The 17,863-nt window shown below is 36.1% G+C and overlaps 1 protein-coding gene across 1 annotated transcript in view; it reads left to right on the top strand.

The window, feature by feature from the left end:
* The first annotated feature begins 677 nt into the window (after positions 1-677).
* The window catches only part of LOC150107424 (uncharacterized), a 185,242-nt gene continuing 168,056 nt past the window's right edge, over positions 678-17,863 (top strand). Inside the window, exons 1-2 of the mRNA XM_090391285.1 lie at positions 678-973; positions 16,163-16,236. Of these exons, the coding sequence (XP_090247411.1) occupies positions 16,164-16,236 (73 nt within the window). The 5' untranslated portion in view covers positions 678-973; position 16,163. The remainder of the gene's footprint in view (positions 974-16,162; positions 16,237-17,863) is intronic.

The following is a 17,863-nucleotide window of genomic DNA, read 5'->3' on the forward strand; positions in this document are numbered from 1 at the left end:
TCTTAATATTTACCCATAATGCAAAGCACATCTCCTGGAGGAGATGTATGATGGTTTGTATTAAAGGCAAGGGGCCACTCCTCAGACCGGTTTCGACCTTTATTGAAGTCTCCTGAGATTTTTATTTAATAAGATTAAAACACCTTATGGTAACTTGTTCTGGTAAAATACTTATAAGCTCTGTATTACTAAAATCTTGATATTTCTAGCCTGGCTCTCACTGATGAGACCTCAATAAAGGTTGAAACCGGTCTGGGTAGTGGCCCCTTGCCTTTAATACATAGCATCATACATCTCCTCCAGGAGATGTGCTTTGTATGTATGAGTTATCTTGGTTTTGCACTACCTGTAGGGTCAGCTAGACTTGCATTACGTGCAGGCGTAAACTTGACTTATTTGTCTGTTTGCTTACTTGGGATATGGAGTAAAACCAGGTTTAAAAATAGCTTGGTATCTTTAACATATGTATATATATATATATATATATACCTTTGCTCTTTCCCTTAATACGATTTTGTTTCGAAACTTTGCTCTATTGTGAATGCAGCGCTAACCGTTTAGTGTGACGCTTCTTGAAACCGCTTAGCGTATGTTTGGCGGGTAATCTGAATTGTAGTAGCTCATATGTATGTTATCATTCCTAGTGAAAGCGGATTATTAATATTGCAGGAGGAAAATCAAATTAGCATTGAACGAAGTGGAGGGAGTTTCCATCTGAAAAAATAAAATAAATAAGAGATACTTCGGTTACTTTTAGTTTGGTTTTTATTGCTGTTTCGACTCCGCCAATGGATTCAAAATTTCATTTGTGTATGTCTGTTGTATTTTAAGATTTGCAAATGATCTTTGTATTTTAAAACAAGAAGCATCATCAAGTTAGAATTTTACGGCGGAGCTAGAATGGAATCGAAATGCTTTTAAACAATTTCTGATCAAAGAGAGAACGAATCCGCGGAGGATATTGAGCTATTACGTAAGTTCAGGGGATTTGTTTATTTTTATATTATCCTATTCAGAATCTAATAAATCTGGTGAAATTATAAACTTTAGCATTCTGTCAGCCATCATCCATAGGTTCATGGACCACTTGCAACAAATTTCTTTTAATGTAATACTCTGCATCCGAAATGCATAATCAGATAAGTAATAATGCAGAACCGATACTTATCTTTTGTTCATAAACCAGCGTGCTGAAATCATTTTACAGGAATTCTGTATCAGATATGCCCATTATTACCCAACTTTGCATCACCAAATAATTGAAATAATTTTGTTACAATCCATACAATTAAAAGTGACGGCAGTCAAATAAAGAATTCTATGTTACTCTACTGGTCAGCTTCCTTTTAGATTTAGCATTTCACTTTTATATCTGCCAACCAGCCACTGAGTTAGAAGCCTATTTTGCATATTCATTCTGTTGAGTTTCTTTTCATAACATCTTCCAATGTGGATCCTATTAAATGCTTTGGTAAAATCAAGAAGAATTGTAATATTGTTTGTATTATATAATTCTGCTGACCTATTGAAAAATGAGAGCAGATTGCTGTAGTAAGACATTTTTTTGGCAAAGTTATGCTGCCTTTTATAGAAGCTCGAGTTCCTAACTACCCACCTTATGTGGATCAGAACCAGCCACTCCAGGTTGCAACTAATGTTGCATCAGTCCTGGTTCTATCCTTATATAAAGAAATTACTCTTACCATCATATATCTATCTTAACTATCATGAATGATTTCATGATATTTATTCTTTACTATTATGAATTTAATAAAATGCAGAAATGATATAAAAAGATTAAAACTAAGTTGGTGAATTGGTAGTGCCTCTGCTACTAATGGCTCACAAAAAGTTAAGCAAGTTTGAGCGCGGTTAGTAGTTGAAGGGATCAATCGTTCGATGCTGTTGCCGCACACTCCAATGAGTCTTTCGACTCCCTGGAGGTGTCACATAATAATAATAAAGTTCAAGATTTTTCAGACAGGTCTCATAGTTGCCTTTAGTACTAAAGTTTATCTGATTACAGAATTGTATTGCAAAATTAGCTGATAGGTAGAAAAGATTGATCTGATAGATATATTTGAGTTATTGAAGGGGTATTATAGGATTGACAACATTTTTCAGTACATGCTAGGAAGGAGGGGGGGAGGAAGTGACTAACTGGAAATTATTTAAAACTGTGGTTAGTAAGGATGTAAGACTAATTTTTTGTGTGGAGAGTGGTAAATGGGTGTAATGTGCTTCCAGAGTTGGTCATGAGTACTTTGTCGGTAGATGAGTTCAAGGAGAACTATGATAGGTTTTGTGTGAATGAGGAGAGTTATGTGCGCCACCCACGATGATTTCTTGGACTGCATGAAATGCTCAAGGAAATAATAGAGTATATTTTGCAGTTTTTCTCATAAACTTCATTTCTGCTATTATTAATCTTTTTGTTTTATTGTCCAGATTTCACTTCCACACAATAGGACTGTAGGGCTAATGTATTGTATACTTTTAGTCTGGTTTGTTTTTGAGCTAGGTTAGGTTTAAATATAGTTAATTAAATCTGTTATTTTTAAATATTTTGCAATTATTAGGTTTATATCTTTTTAATTTTCATATGTAATCGTACATCCTAGGTAGTTAAATGAATTCACCTGTTCTAAAATGTTATCTATTACTGTTTTAGTTCTTACTGGATCTTGTCATTTAAAGGCCAACAGTTATTCTGCTGTCATAACATATAACATATAAAAGTTTTTTAAACGTTTTTCTTACTACATGAAATACTTCATAAATATTCGCTTTCGAGTTCCAAAAATCTCATAACGATACTGTTTCAGAGGGTGAAGCATAACACTTTTTATTTTCCCCATTGTCTGAAAAATAGGAACTATTGATAGGAAAAAAATTTATGACCATAGCCCTGAGAAGGCAGAGAAGTTAAAAGGCATCATTGGATATTAAAATGGCTTTAGGTCTTCTTTGTTTGTAGACATTGTTTTTATTGTAGTCTGCAGCTTGTACCAGTTGATTAGGATGCATAGTTGCTTTCAAGAAGAACTTTACTGCTAGAAAGTGAAGGGATGAGGAAATGTATGGGGTATTTGTATCCCAGTGAATCTGTTAATTTCTAACGAACCAAGGAGCATTTAATATCATACACAAACTTTCTTCTGCCCTAGTTGCAATTTGAGTATGTTAATGTTGGAGGTATGGCTCCAAGCTGGAGAGGCATAAGTAATTATAGCGCAAATCACCAACTGATAAAGTAATAATTTATTCCTTGTGTTTAACTTGCTGTGTCTGTTGATCAAGGGGTAGAGTTGAGCAATAGTTTTGGATACTTTTGCACAGGTGTTGTTCAATATCTTCAACAACCTAATGTGGTTGTTGAAGCTCAATCTTTGGTCTAGTAGTAGTATTCTGAGGTATTTGGCTTCTATTTGCCATGGATTTTGGTATTAAATAAATTGATGTCCCCATTGGAAGTTGCTAATCTTCTAGTGAAGAGTATGGCTGCACTTTTCTGAGGGTTCACTTGCAGCCTCCTGCCAAATAACCATTTAGCTTTAAGATGCTATCCTATAGTTTTTTTGGTTACCAGGTGTGGATGGAGTGATCTGGCTAGTACTGCTGTGTCATCTACATAAAGGGCTATGATGGATAAAATAGGGTTTTGTTGATCTGTTGCAATCTGTTGATTGCAAACAATATTGGGGCCAGCAAGGATCCTTGTGGAACGTCAGCCAAAATTCTATGTTGAGTTGAAATAGTTCCCTTTATTTTGACCTGCATTTTTCTGTTCATAAGGTATGATTTAATTAAATGTATCATCTTCAGAGATATACCAGAAAGAATAAAAGTCTCCTGAATTAAGCCATAATGCCAGATTTTGTCAAAGGCCTTTGCAATGTCGAGAAATACAGCACCAATATGCTGTCTCCAGATGAATCCTGTAATGATGTATTCGATCAAGCAATGGATTTGTTGTGGTGCTGTGATTTCGATGAAAGCCAAACTGTTCGTGTTGTATGATTTTTAGTTTATCAACTGATTCTTGAATTCTGAAGAGGATAATGTTTTCTGCAATTTTACCTAGATTTGATAGGAGACTGATGGGGGGGGGGGAATAATAATTTTGAGGTAAATGTGGATCTTTGCCTGTCTTATGAAATGGGACAATGTCAGCAATTTTCCAAGAGGGAGGGAAGTATTGCATTCTGAGGATTGTGTTTATGATGTTGACTCGATGCACTATGGCTTTTCGAGATAATAATTTGAAAACTTTGTTTGTAATGCAGTCAGGACCTGGAGCTTTATTATTCTTGAGATACTTGATGATGTTAGTTATTTCTCCTAGTGATGTAGGAGTAATCAGATTTGGATTCTTATCAGGTTGTTTTAGTGAGAGTTTGACTTGGCAATGAACTTATATATATTACTGATATGCTGTTTTTCCAAATTAATTGCTATGGCTTCTGCTTTTCTGCATCTATGTATAAGGCCCTGATCTAATTGGAGAGGTGGAAGAGATTTACTCTTATTTCTGAGATTTTTTAAGAGTTTCCAGATGGAGTGCTCTGTCAGGGTGATAGATAACTTATTTTCCCATTGCTGATTTCTTTGATTTTTAAGAGCTTCTCTGACTGAGCTATTCAGTTTATTGAGTTTTTTTTTGGCTTGAAGGGCACGTATGTTATGATATCTTCTGGAATACGATTAAGCTTGAAGGCAGTTGTAGTTTTGGTGACTGCTGCTAGTGCTTTGTTGACTTGAGTTATTTACAGCTTCATCTATCTCTTCTTTTTTGTGGATGATGGGTGCTGGGCCGATGTGTTCAGGAAGAATTTTGGATAGTTTGTCCCATGCTATGAATCTTGGGCGTGAGTTTAAGCAGGATGGGGGTTGTGGTCTGATGATAGCTTGTTGATCATCTCTAATTATACTGATATCTGATATTTCTGAAAATAACAATGTCTAGTACATCTGATCTGCCATGTGGGCTGTGATGAGTGGGTTTGGTGGGTCTTGCTACTACAACTGAGTTGTGTGTTGTATAGTTTAGTGTGTGTGACTGTTTCTGTTGATAGTGGAGCTGAACCATGCTGTGTTCTTGACATTTGAGTCTCCTGCTATGATGGTGGAGTCTGTGGAACAGAGGATGGCATCCAAGTCTGACATCAGGGGTTTGCTTGGTGAGTTGTAGGCTGCATATGTCTTGAGTCTGCCAGCATTGTTGGTGTGCACCTCTATGCCAGTTACCTCCAGGTTGATGGTTTGTGGGTTTGTTATGGCATTGTGCTTTAGATAAGTTTTGATGTAGATGGCGATACCTCCACCTCTGGTGCCTAGTCTGTCCATTCGGCACATGGAGTATCCTCTTAGTTTTGGGTTATTTTCAGGTTGGAAGTGCGTTTCATTGATTTAAATTATGTCGGGATTGCATCTGTGTGCAAACTTTTGTAACTCCGTTATCTTGTTGGCATTCCAAGCAGTGATCAGGAGAGAGTTTGGTTGGATTTTGTTTTTATTCATGAATGAGGGCTATCAAAATTGAGTGAGTTCCTTGCAGGAATCTCTGTGGAAGATGGTGATGGGCTGGTTTTACTGAATTCACAGAGAATGGTGGCTAGAGAGGCAGTTAAGATTGCAGCTAGGTTGGAGTTCATTTGGTCATTAGGAGCTGTACTGTTTGATCGCACTGCTTCTGCTTAGGTTTTGATTGGAGGTTGGATTCTTTCCTGAGTTATAGAGTTTGGATTTCTTTGTATTGGGGGAATGATTGCTCTGGTGGCATTGAGTGGGGGTGGTTCTTGCTGCCCCACGATTTTTTGAATGGAGACTGCAACCTTCATAATTGGCAGGATGAGGCCCACCGCAGTTGGCACATCTGGGCGGCGTGGTTCTTGGTTTGATTGTTTTCACTACATTTCATGCACCTATTTCTGCTTTGCATAGCTTTTGGGCATGGCCAATTTCTGGCATCTATGGCATTGTGCTGCAGAAACTCTTTTTCTGAGTGGTTGTTCTGTGGTGATCCTGAGACTGCCGACTTTGGTTAGCTCGTAAATCTGTTTTTAGGTGTTGTTAATTTCAACCAGCACTAGTGGCATTGGTTTTTTGTCTGTTTTGTACATCCTGCTTACCTTGATTGGGGTCAGACCCTGGTTGATGAGGTCTGCAGTAATCTCATTAGATGTGATCTTGGTAACCCCTCTCTGAGGGCACCACCACCTTTAGATTTCTTTTGCTATTTAGAGTGAAGGTGTGGTAATCAAGTTTAGAATTGTCCATCATTGGTCATCTGTCTGTAATCAGCAACACTGGTAGGTTGGATTTTTACTCCATCTGGATTGGAGTACAGTTCATCAATATGGTACACAGTTTGTAATCTTTTAATCCCCAAATCCATAACTTTATGCTTTTCCACATTGAACCATGACTAGCAGAATTGGCAATCTTTTGCCAATTCTGCTAGCTTATTTAAATCACCCTGCAAGCTCTCCATATCAGCTTGATTAATTCTGATGGATTCTTGTGATACTTGGCCTGCCAAAAAAATAAAAGCATGTTGTGAGTTATTCTGGATATAGTGGGAAATGATTTGCATTGGTTGTCTGTGCAGGAGTTGGAGGAATAGTATGATATACTAGTAGATGAGCAATGCTGATCCACTTAAACCAAGAGAAATTGGGAGAATTAAACATTGGCCACAAGTTCAAAGAATTTGATAAAAATTCTTTGTGTTGAAGAATAGTTATGGTGGGACTTTCCCCCCTCCCCTTCAAAAAAAAAAAAGACAACTAAATGGCAGAAAATAGACATGGAAAGAAAATCAGTAGGCATAAGGTATGAGAATGGGACCACTGCAGAAGATGATGTTGAAGCAGTTCATAAAGGTAATTTGTACTGATGTGTGATATCATACAAAGTTGGAGTGACGATGGAATGGTCAAGTTAAGACTTAGTAGTGAGTGAACAAGTGGCATGTGATAAATAAACATAACTTTATGTTAATAAGATTTGATCATATATTCCTGTATGGTTTAATGTTGTTCCAGAGAAGTAACAATAGTTTTACAGTATGGAAGATCCTGAAAGAGTGGAAGATTAAAATTGTTCTGCTGTGCAGAGTAGATGACTGAAGCTTCAAATTTCAAGCTATTTGTATCAAAGTGTATTTAAGGTTTAGTTTATCAAAATTGGTGAGGAATGGTTTCCAGTATCGAGTTGATATGCACTCTGAAACATTGGTTTAAGGGAAAGTAATTTTTTAGCATTTTATTATTATTATTCAGGCCTCCATGGAGTCAAAAGACTCATCGTGGGAGGTCCTTCCTAAGAAACACAAAGTCTATCAAAACTCGAGGGGAGGTCCGCCCCCCCCCCAAGAAACAGAAAGTCTATCATACCACTCCTTGAACTCATTGACCGTTCTCACTCTCACCACTCCATCAGGCAATGCATTTCATGGTTCAACCACCCTCCATGCAAAGAAACCACTCCTCACCCTCTTGCTCAGAGTTTCCTTTCGTAACTTCTAGGGATGGCCTGTTGTCATCACTCTTTCCTGCTGTTCAACCAAGAGAAAGAACTCCTCAGTGTCAACCCTGTAATTACCTCTGAACAGTTTAAAAGTCTCAATCATATCACCTCTCCTTCTATCCACCAAACTCTTCAGTCCACATTCCCTCAGCCAATCCTCATAACTCATATTGTAGAGTCCTGAAACCATCTTTGTTATTCGCCTTTGTACCCTTTCCACAGTTAATTTATCCCCTTCAAATCCTGGGGACCAAATCTGGGAACAGTAGTTAAAGTGTGGTCTGATCAGAGTCTTATACGACGGAATGATAACTGTTTTATCTCTGCAAGTCAGTGTCCTTCTCATTATTGCAGCAATCCTCTGTGTTAACTTCACCACCTTTGCAATATGTCCCCTAAATTTCAGGTTTCTATCAATCATCAACTCCAGTATAATTCCTCCCATAGAGTATGTAGTGTCCCATCAATGTTTCCCAAACCTCAAGACCTTACATTTTACTGCATTAAACCAACATCCCCATTCATTTGCCCATCTATCTAGCTTATTCAAATTCTCTTGCAGGGCTGCTGCATCTGCACTATTACTAATAATCCTTCCCAGCTACGCATCATCTGCAAACAACTGAATATCCCCTTGCAATCCACTGACAATGTCATTGATATATAGGTTAAACAATATAGGTCCCAGTACTGAGCCCTGTGGGACCCCACTTGTAACCCTCTGCTTCCTTGAAACTGCCCCACCATACACAACTCTCTGATACCTATCGGACAGCCAATCCTGAATCCAGTTGACCAATCTGACATCCAGACCCATGTGCTGCAACTTAAATATCAGCTTATCATGTGGCACCCTGTCAAATGCCTTCGCTAAGTCTAAGAAAATGGCAGTATATGCCTTTCCCTCATCTAATGCTCTTATAACTTTATCATAAAAGGCTAGCATATTGCTAAAACAAGAGTGCCCCTTCATAAATCCATGCTGACTCTCACAGATAACATTACCCTCATCTGCCCAATGCTATATAAGGTCCTTCACTACTTTCTCCAAGATCTTACTAACTACTGATGACACACAAACTGGTCTATAATTAGACATTTCCAGTCTGCTACCGCCCTTATGCAATGGCACTATCTTATCTTCCTTCCATTCCATGGCCACCTTTCCCACAGCCAGATTTTTATTAAAGAGCCAGATCAAAGGCACTGTCAGTTCCCTAGCAAATTCTCTCAAAACTCGTGGTGAAATACCATCCAGTCCCACAGCTTTACTGATATCCAGAGTACTCAGTATTTGGAACACACTCTTCTCCTGTACCTCTAAACCTTGAACCTGCCCTATCCTTCTAGCATTAAAACTGACTTCTCCAGGATGAAATACTGTACTCCAATAAAGTGTTCATTGAACAATTCTACTATGTCCTGTGCATCAGTCACTCTATTCCCATTTTTATCCCACAATATCATTCTTCCACAGTCATTTCTCCTCCTGCAGGCCACATATCTAAAAAATTCCCTAGGATTTTCTTTGGATCTTAGGGCTAATCTCCTCTCATATTCCAGTTTCGTCTTCCTTACCATACTACTCACTCTTCTGGCCTGTGTCTTATACTCTTCATACATTTATTGATTTATGCATTTATTATTTATTGATTAAAACAGGGTAACATTGTATTAGATAAGGATATGAATATATAGTAATATATCTAGATTTTGCAAAGATCTTTTGTAGAGGTAACCATCATCATCATCAAATTCCTGCCATGTACCCATAAGGGGTGTACAGGATATAATAGTACTACATGAAAAAATTACATCATTACTAACTTCCTATCTTCAATTTTCCTCCAAATCAGTCTGTTACTTGTCAAGACTCCAACATTATCAGATCTTATATTTCTATCATCTAAGGCACTTTGTACTGTATCAATCCACCTATATCTTGGTCTTCCTCTGGGTCGTTTTGCTGCCAACCTGGCAGAGAACACTTGTTTTGCTAATCTTTCCTCGCCCATTCTGTTTAGGTGACCATACCACCTGAGATTAGCTCTGCTAACGCATTCCTGGATGCAGACAATGTCAAGTTCTTTCCTAATATCCTCATTTTTAATATGATATTGCTATTGATGCCATCTGTTTATGCCTCTAATCTTTCTCAGGACTCTCATATCTGCAGTCTCTAGTCTTTGGTCAAGTGTTTTACTTCTGACCCAGCTCTCAGATCCATAAGTCAAAACTGGTTTGAACACTGTCTTGTATACAGCTAATTTAGTGTTCCAACTAATTTCTCTCTTATTCCATACGAATTTATTCAATTGACTTCCTACCATACCAGCTTTGTTGATTCTGTTGTCAATTTCCATATTTAATTTACCATCTTCACTAAAAATCATGCCTAAGTAGCTGAAATGTTTTAATTGTTCCACAGGTTCTCCATTTACAACACAGTTGACGTTTTCAATAATTCTGCCTATTTTCATTGTCTTTGTCTTTTTATTGCTGACCTTCATACCATATCTATTACAACAGCTATTCAATTTAGTCAAAAAATCTTGCAGACTTGTAGCGGATTTATTTAGAAGTATAACAACATCCGCATAAAGCAAAGAGCTAACATTAACATCTCCTATTTTGATATCATGTTTAATACCACTTTCCTTCATAATGTGATCCATATAGATAATGAATAACAGAGGGGATAATGTACATCCTTGTCTCACACCAGATTTAACATTAAACCATTTTCCTGTACTTCCTTCAATTCTAACTGCTGACTTACAACTCAAATAAAGACCAAGTATTGCTTGATATAATGTCCCATTGACACAATATAACTGCAGCGTACTGAATAGCTTCTCTCTTGGCACCTTATCATATGCCTTTTCCAAATCAACAAAACTTAAATTCAGATCTTTGTTATATTTCCATGCTTTCTCGACTATTTGTCGTGAAAGCATGGAAATATCTGATCTGATCCTGACAGCCTCTGTTTGGCCTGAATCCAGCTTGTTCTTCACCAAGCTTTTCTTCCAGAATTCTTCTCAACCGTTTCTCAAGTATACTTGCATAGATTTTGCCAGGAACACTCAGTAGGGAAATACCTCTGTAATTCTCACATTCAGTTTTATTTCCCTTTTTATATATGGGTACTATGAGAGCTCTTCTCCAATTATCGGGAATTCGTCCCTCTGTCCAGGCTTTCTGAACTATGCAGTGCAGCCACTGTAAGACTCTTATACCACCATACTTCAGCATTTCTGGTCGAATACATTTCAAGCCTCTGATGGCTTTTTCTACTTCAAGTATGGATATGTATTCCTGCCTGCATGCCTGGTCAGTGTTTTTTACCACTGTGCTGTCATCACTGCTTGTTTCATTTAGCAGTTTTTCAAAGTAATTACTCCATACTTTAAGGATATCTTTTTCTCCAGTTTTTATGTCACCTTTATCATCTCTAACTCCTTTTACAGCACTCTTTCCTCCATTCCTAAGCTTCTTCAACAACCTCCAGAATATTTTGCCACCTTCTTGATATTTATTTTCTATATTCTTGCCAAAGTCCTCCCATGACATTGTTTAGCTAGTTTTACACAGTGTTTAGCATTCTTGCATTTGTCTCCATATTCTCTAAGAGCACAAGCTGACTTATTTGACAAGAACTTTTGATATGCATTCTTCTTTTCCCTCACTGCCTCTTTAACTTCCTGTGTCCACCAGGGAGTTCTGATTTTTTTTATCCTTGCAGACAACCTCACCACATGCCTCTCTGGCAGAATGAATCAATGTTTTCTTCAGAGTTTGCCACTGAATCTCCAAGGTTTGGTTGCTGTTCTCAAACTCTTTCATTTTTTCTTCAATAATCTTTGTGTATTTTAGTCTACAGTTCACATCTGAGAGCTGCTCAACTTTTATTCGCTTTAAAACTTTCTTACATTTTATCCTTTTCAATATGGAATTCAATTTTATCCTGCTCAAGGCTAAATAGTGATCACTTCCAATTTCAAATCCTCAGTGCACTCTGGTGTCCTGCACCAGGGAGAAAACATCACCATCAACAATAACTTAGTCAATGAGACTTTTCTTATTCCTAGCCTCTTCTCTCCATGTGAATTTGTGCACATTTTTATTTGGGAACATGGTGTTAGTAATAACCAGTCCATTGTTATGTCTCTATCTTACGATTTTGTTTGTTTTACAAACTGCCTTCGTCTATATTCTTCTAACTTCTACTTTCAAGACATCACCAAAATTTATACTAATATCTGAGTTATTGTTCCCTGTAGTATCCCTATTATTTGTATTTTAACTGCGCCCTTTGGGATATTTAGTTTAAGATATTTTATACATAAACAGAGAAAAGGAACTCAAACATCTGAAAGTGTAACTATTGCTGTCGTGACACTATTTCTTGTTACTCAACATTAATTCCTTAAACTTCCCGTTTCTTAACATTAATTCCCCGCGTGGTTAGGCTCGAATGTTTCTAAGCGGTGCATTGGATTAGCAATATCAGACAACTTTTTTTTTTTCATTTAACAAAAGGTTTATTATTTTTCTAAACATGGTACATATCAAAATACTCAACTAAATTACCTACACACTAAAATTAGCTTAATACAAGTAGTTGGGCTATGATTCGACAAAAGTTACTACGATCATGCCGCCACAAAATTTCATACAAATCATGAATTCACTTAACATGGAAAAATTAGATCACCACACATTATTAGATTATTCAACTTCAAGTACACTAACAAAATCATTAACTACTCTACACATACCTACGACAATTCCGATTCTCTACACATCACACTAGGCATTCAAATTCCTCAGGCTACTTGATTACTCAATTTACACTAATCAAACTCAATGTTAATAAAACCATTTACTTCATTAACACAACTATGTCATTAACTTTCCTTTTACAATATAGTAGGTACTCAAGATTCTTAGGATAATTAATTATTCACAAATTATCAACACTAGCTAGCTTACTTTTAGCACTCTCTATCAAATTCTAAAGTCCTATTATAATTTCTCCCTAATCACTTTAACAGTTCTGTATTATGACAATGATACCTATCACAAACAACTTCTAGTTAACATAAGACAAAATTCACAATACCTTTCTTTAGCTTCACTTACGGGCCTTCACCTTCTACTGAACGAACTTGCTTGCATAACTTCTTGCAATTCAGGGCTATATAAACATCTGCGCCGTCGGCTGTACTATCCGAAACGAGGACATCGATATTTTCACAGCTTCCTATGACTCTATGGTATATTTTGCTTTCTACATAGGAATACGGGAATAGCCTTCCCACTCACCTTCGATTCCTTGTTGTGGCATGAGAATATAAGCCATATCTTCCCACTCAGGAACACCGTGAAATCCACTAGAAAACCAAACTAAAACCACCGCGACTATCCAAACGTTTCTTCTCCTCTGGCAAAAGGCAAAAAGGCCTCAAGCCTCCTTGGCTATCTAAACGTCTTCCCCAAAAACCCAAAAGAGCCTACTCCTCGAAAAAGCCTAGAGGGGGGGGGTTACCAACCCTTTTATAGCTGCTTCCCTAACGGTGCCCTTTCTTACTTCTTTCTCCCGCCTCCTACTTGTTTTCCGTCTGTCTACCAATTGGATAGCATTTTGCCGCCATACGTCATTTTGATCAGCAACTCGTAACGAAGTTTCTATCCGGGTATAGGCCCTAAGCGGTATTCCGTTATTTCTCTTGTTAGCCTCTATCTTAACCCCCTTTCAAACCTTTTCTCAGAATTCTACTTAATGCTTAATCTGTAGCCTTTTACATAGCGTATTTCATGACTCATTCTTTTATACTTATGCACTTAACTCTTTCATTCTTAATCGCATTACTATATTAATTCTTAGTTAGCTTATTTAATACAAATTCCTTGTTTAGTCATAATACATCTTAATACATTCTTTTCTTTTGTTATCTTAACTAAACAATAGACCTTTACATTTTACTCAATTTATACTGGATGCAAGAATATTTTATTAATTAAATTATCCTTTTTATGCAGGGGTTTTTATTTATGTTATTTATTTTTCATGTTACACCATGATAACTGAGAATACTATATTCTCAAGATATCAGGTGTAACACCATGTCCTGAGCAGAAATCCAACAGATATTTGCCATTATTATTAGCTTTGCTCTTTTCTCCAAATTTTCCCCAAATATTTTTGTATGTCTGACAATCATTTCCTACTCTGCTATTTAGATCCCCAACAAGGACCAACTTTTTCTTTTTCATTGTGTCAGTCGCTTTCTCTAAAGCTTCAAAAAATTCTTCCACTTCTACCTTAATAGAACCTTCTGTGGGATCATAGGCACAAATAAGTCTCATTGTCCAGTTCCCCATTCTCATATTTGCCCACATTACTCTACTTGAGACTGACTGCCATTCAAGAAGATTAGCCTCGTATTTTGTGTTGAATACTATGGCTACTCCTTCTTTTCCTTGATTGTCATTGCCTGAATATAACATTTTGTATTTATTGATCAGAAAGATCTCACCAGTTTTGGTCTTTTTTGTTTCAGTCACCCTTATTATGTTGATCTGGTACTTATCTAATTCCTCAGCTAGCTCCATTTCTTTGCCATTCAGGCTTCTTACGTTGATAGTACCGATCTTTAACTCTGGTGATGTTGAGTTGGGGTTTGTTTTCAGATTTGTTCCAGTAGCTGACTTTTCGCTGTTCGCCCTGGTTCCCTGGCAAAAACAACGGGGGCCTTGTTTAACCGGGCAACGCCCCAGCCGGCATGAAATTTTGTCATGTTGTACCATCATTTTTTATTTTGGTTTAACCAATAAGAATACAATTTGGTCGGCTAAATCCCAAATTGCCAGCCCATCCTCGTTCGTTCAGTATCCAAGTAGATACCCAACAGGGTGCACCACGAGAAGGTGAGGATTGGACATTAGGTCAGAAGCACTAGTCGGTTCTCCGCATTCCTTTAAAGGCTATGTGGAGGTCTCCTCTCAGTTATACAGCTTTGACCCTTAAGCACCCCGTAGAGGTAATTTGAATTTAAATTTTAAATCAATATTTAAATTTGGGCAGATCAAATACAATAACAGATTAGTGAAGTGGATAGAAGATTACTATCTGATAAGTATCACCAAGTTATGTATAGGAGGATCACTCTTACAGATAAGGAAACTCACTAGTATGCCAGAGAGTGTTTTAGGACCATTTTGGTTTAATTTGTATAGTAATTGTATTGAGATGAAAGTTTAAATTGAAGATATAAGTTATTTGCAGATGAGGTACAGTTCTGCAGAGCTCTGAGGAGTAAAACTAATATTGCTTTCCAGAAGAATTTGAATACGTTGTGTGGATATCTGCTAAATTCTGCAGATATCCACAGGAGATGTTAGTTATGTTGCAAATATATGATTTGAAATTTGTTATTATTATTATTATGTGACACCTCCAAGGAATTCAAAGACTCATCGAGGGAGGGCACCTACTCTACAACTCTATCTCCACCACTCAGTTCATCAACTACAACGAACCTCAACTATAGTTCGCCCACCATTTGTAGGTCCCTGCTTCGCGTCTTTCCAAGAATAGTCGATTCATGCTGAAGGGAGAGAAAGAAATGAAGGACGTCCGAATTGGTCGCCAACACATGAAATCACGTGCTTTATAGGTAAAATTTTCCAACTGTTATAAAAGCAACATAGTTAACTACAATAATCATAAAAGAGAAGTTAATTTTCCGACTGGTAATAATAAACAACTCATCCCACAATACGGACTGATTACCCTATTATCGGAATGGATTCTCCTTTTTCTAACATGCGCAGAAGTGTCGAAGGATCTCTAATCAGTGGGCGAACTATACCATCATCATCTACACCAACACCATCTACTCCTCATCACCACCACCACCACTAGAGTTTTCACAGACAATCACAAAATCTACAGCAGGATTCAAACCCACAGCCTTTTTGGCTGGAGAGCAGATATGCTAACCACTGATACAATAAAAATTTACTTTGTTTTGCTTGTGTCTGTGAAGTATGTTTTAGGGATAGATCTGTTTTACAATATAGGGTCATTTTAGTACTAAAGTTTAGAAAAAAATTTTAGAAAGTTTAAAAAAAACTTTCCTGAAATTTAGAGGACATTTAATATCATGTGTATTTAATGATAGGAGGTTGTTTCTTCTCTAGTCTTGTTGAAATGCACTTGTGGTGTATACAAGTAGATAGTTGTGCCAAAACATATTGAGTCAATGTAAACTAGAAAAAAAAAAAAAATTGGGATTTCATACATATCACTATAGTTTCATTATCCTGTTTCAAAATGTTTATATTATAGTATTTGAAAATTTTTTTAGATCCTTACAGACAGGTACTTAAAAAATAATAATAATCAAACATTTTGTGTATGCGGGTTAGGCAAATTCACAGTATTTAAAAAAAAAAGTGTTGTTAAAGGTATTCCATATATTAATTAAATTAGCATTGCTCGAAATGATGCATTTTTGAAACTAGTATTCTGTTCTAAAAATTCAATATTGTGTTTAACTGATTTAAATTTGTAATCTTTTTGGTCCAACATGCTTTTTATTTTCTACCTTTACTATTTAAATAGCATGGCAGAAATTAGCCCCTTTTTAATTCAGCAGACTTCCAGAAGAAGGAAAATGAAAAATAGAGAGAACAGAGGTATTTGAAAACGTTTTCAATATGTAAAATTTAAGGAGTATTTAACTTTATCTCATTTTGAAAGATGGATCTTGCATTTGATAGTTTACTGTATTATCATTCCAGACTTGCTCTACCATATCATATTAAAAAATATTACCTCAGTATTGTTCTCTTTAAAACTTCATTAACATTCTCTGCTATTTAAATTATACATGTTTTGGTCATAAAGTATTACAAAATGAAGATTTATTGTTACATAGACCATATATTTACAACGTACTTAAGCTCTTACAAATTGCCTACCGGTTTCGCTAGTAACTGACCAGTTTTTTTGCATTTACCTCTTTTTTGTACTATGCAAGCCTTGAGAAAGCTGGTCAGTTACTAGCAAAACCGGTAGGCAATTTGTAAGAGCTTAAGTACGTTGTAAATATATGGTCTATGTAACAATAAATCTTCATTCTCTGCTATGTTAAAAGCAAGAAGTTATTAACTTGATGAGTCACTACTCATCACTTGATGCTCAGTTTATAGTTATGCTCAAATAATTATTATGAGTATGGAAGGCAAATACAAATTCCTTAACACATTTTATTAACAGAAAACAAGTTTAGTCTTTGTGATCATTTCTGTAGTTGAGCATACATTCCACCAGTGGAATATCAGTTTAGAGTAAAAAAAAAGCACTTTATTCATATTTTCTATAACATGTAGATGAATTTTGAATATAAAAACATTTGTAGGTTTCTGTGGCTAACCAAAACCATGTTCTAGCATTGTATAGGCTGAATTAACTCATATAATTCTGATTTATTAAATGATTCTAATTCAAGAAATAGAATTAAGTTATTTCAATAACAGTCACTATGAAATTAACCAAAATGACTGCTAGTTATTTTGGACGAATCCTCTGACAGAGAAGTATAATCTATTTAAAAAAAAAAAAAAAAAGAGAGAGAGAGCCCAGATCCTATTTATTGTATCATATATATATATATATATATATATATATGATAAAACTATATGAAGGAGAAAAAGACATAAAAAATAAAAAACTTCAAAATTTTTACAGATTATAGGCCTGATAAATAGAACACTCAACCCAAATATAGTACAAAAAGAAACATGCTTGAAAATATATAATACTTTAGCAATGCCCACATTATTATATGGCAATGAAATTTGAGCAATAAACAAACAAGATAAACAAAGAATAAAAACAAGTGAAATGAGATTTATGAGAAGAACTGCAAAATACACATTATTAGATCAAAAAAGAACTAAAAACCAAATCAATAGAAGAAAATATAAACAATTATAAACAAAAAATGGATTGAACATGTAAACCGAATGGCCAACACCCAATATCCTAAACAAATACTAAAATATAAGCCATTTGGAAAGAGAAGGCAGGGTAGACCTCAAAAAAGGATATCAGATGGATAATGAGACTGGAACAGACCAATATGGTCTATACTCTTAATTAGTGTTATGATAACATAACTATAGCATGAGATAAAAGCAATGAAAAAATACAGTAGAGAAATCTGATGTGGTGATATCACCAAAATGTTGGAAGATGCAGTTAGTGGTTAAGGATTAAAAATATTTAACAGAGGAGATTTCTGCATTGGCTATGAGGAAT

This window comes from Typopeltis vanoorti, chromosome 4 (genome assembly GCF_054136105.1).
Source record: "Typopeltis vanoorti isolate ZY-2024b chromosome 4, IOZ_Tvanoo_1.0, whole genome shotgun sequence".
Taxonomy (NCBI): Eukaryota; Metazoa; Arthropoda; class Arachnida; order Uropygi; family Thelyphonidae; genus Typopeltis; species Typopeltis vanoorti.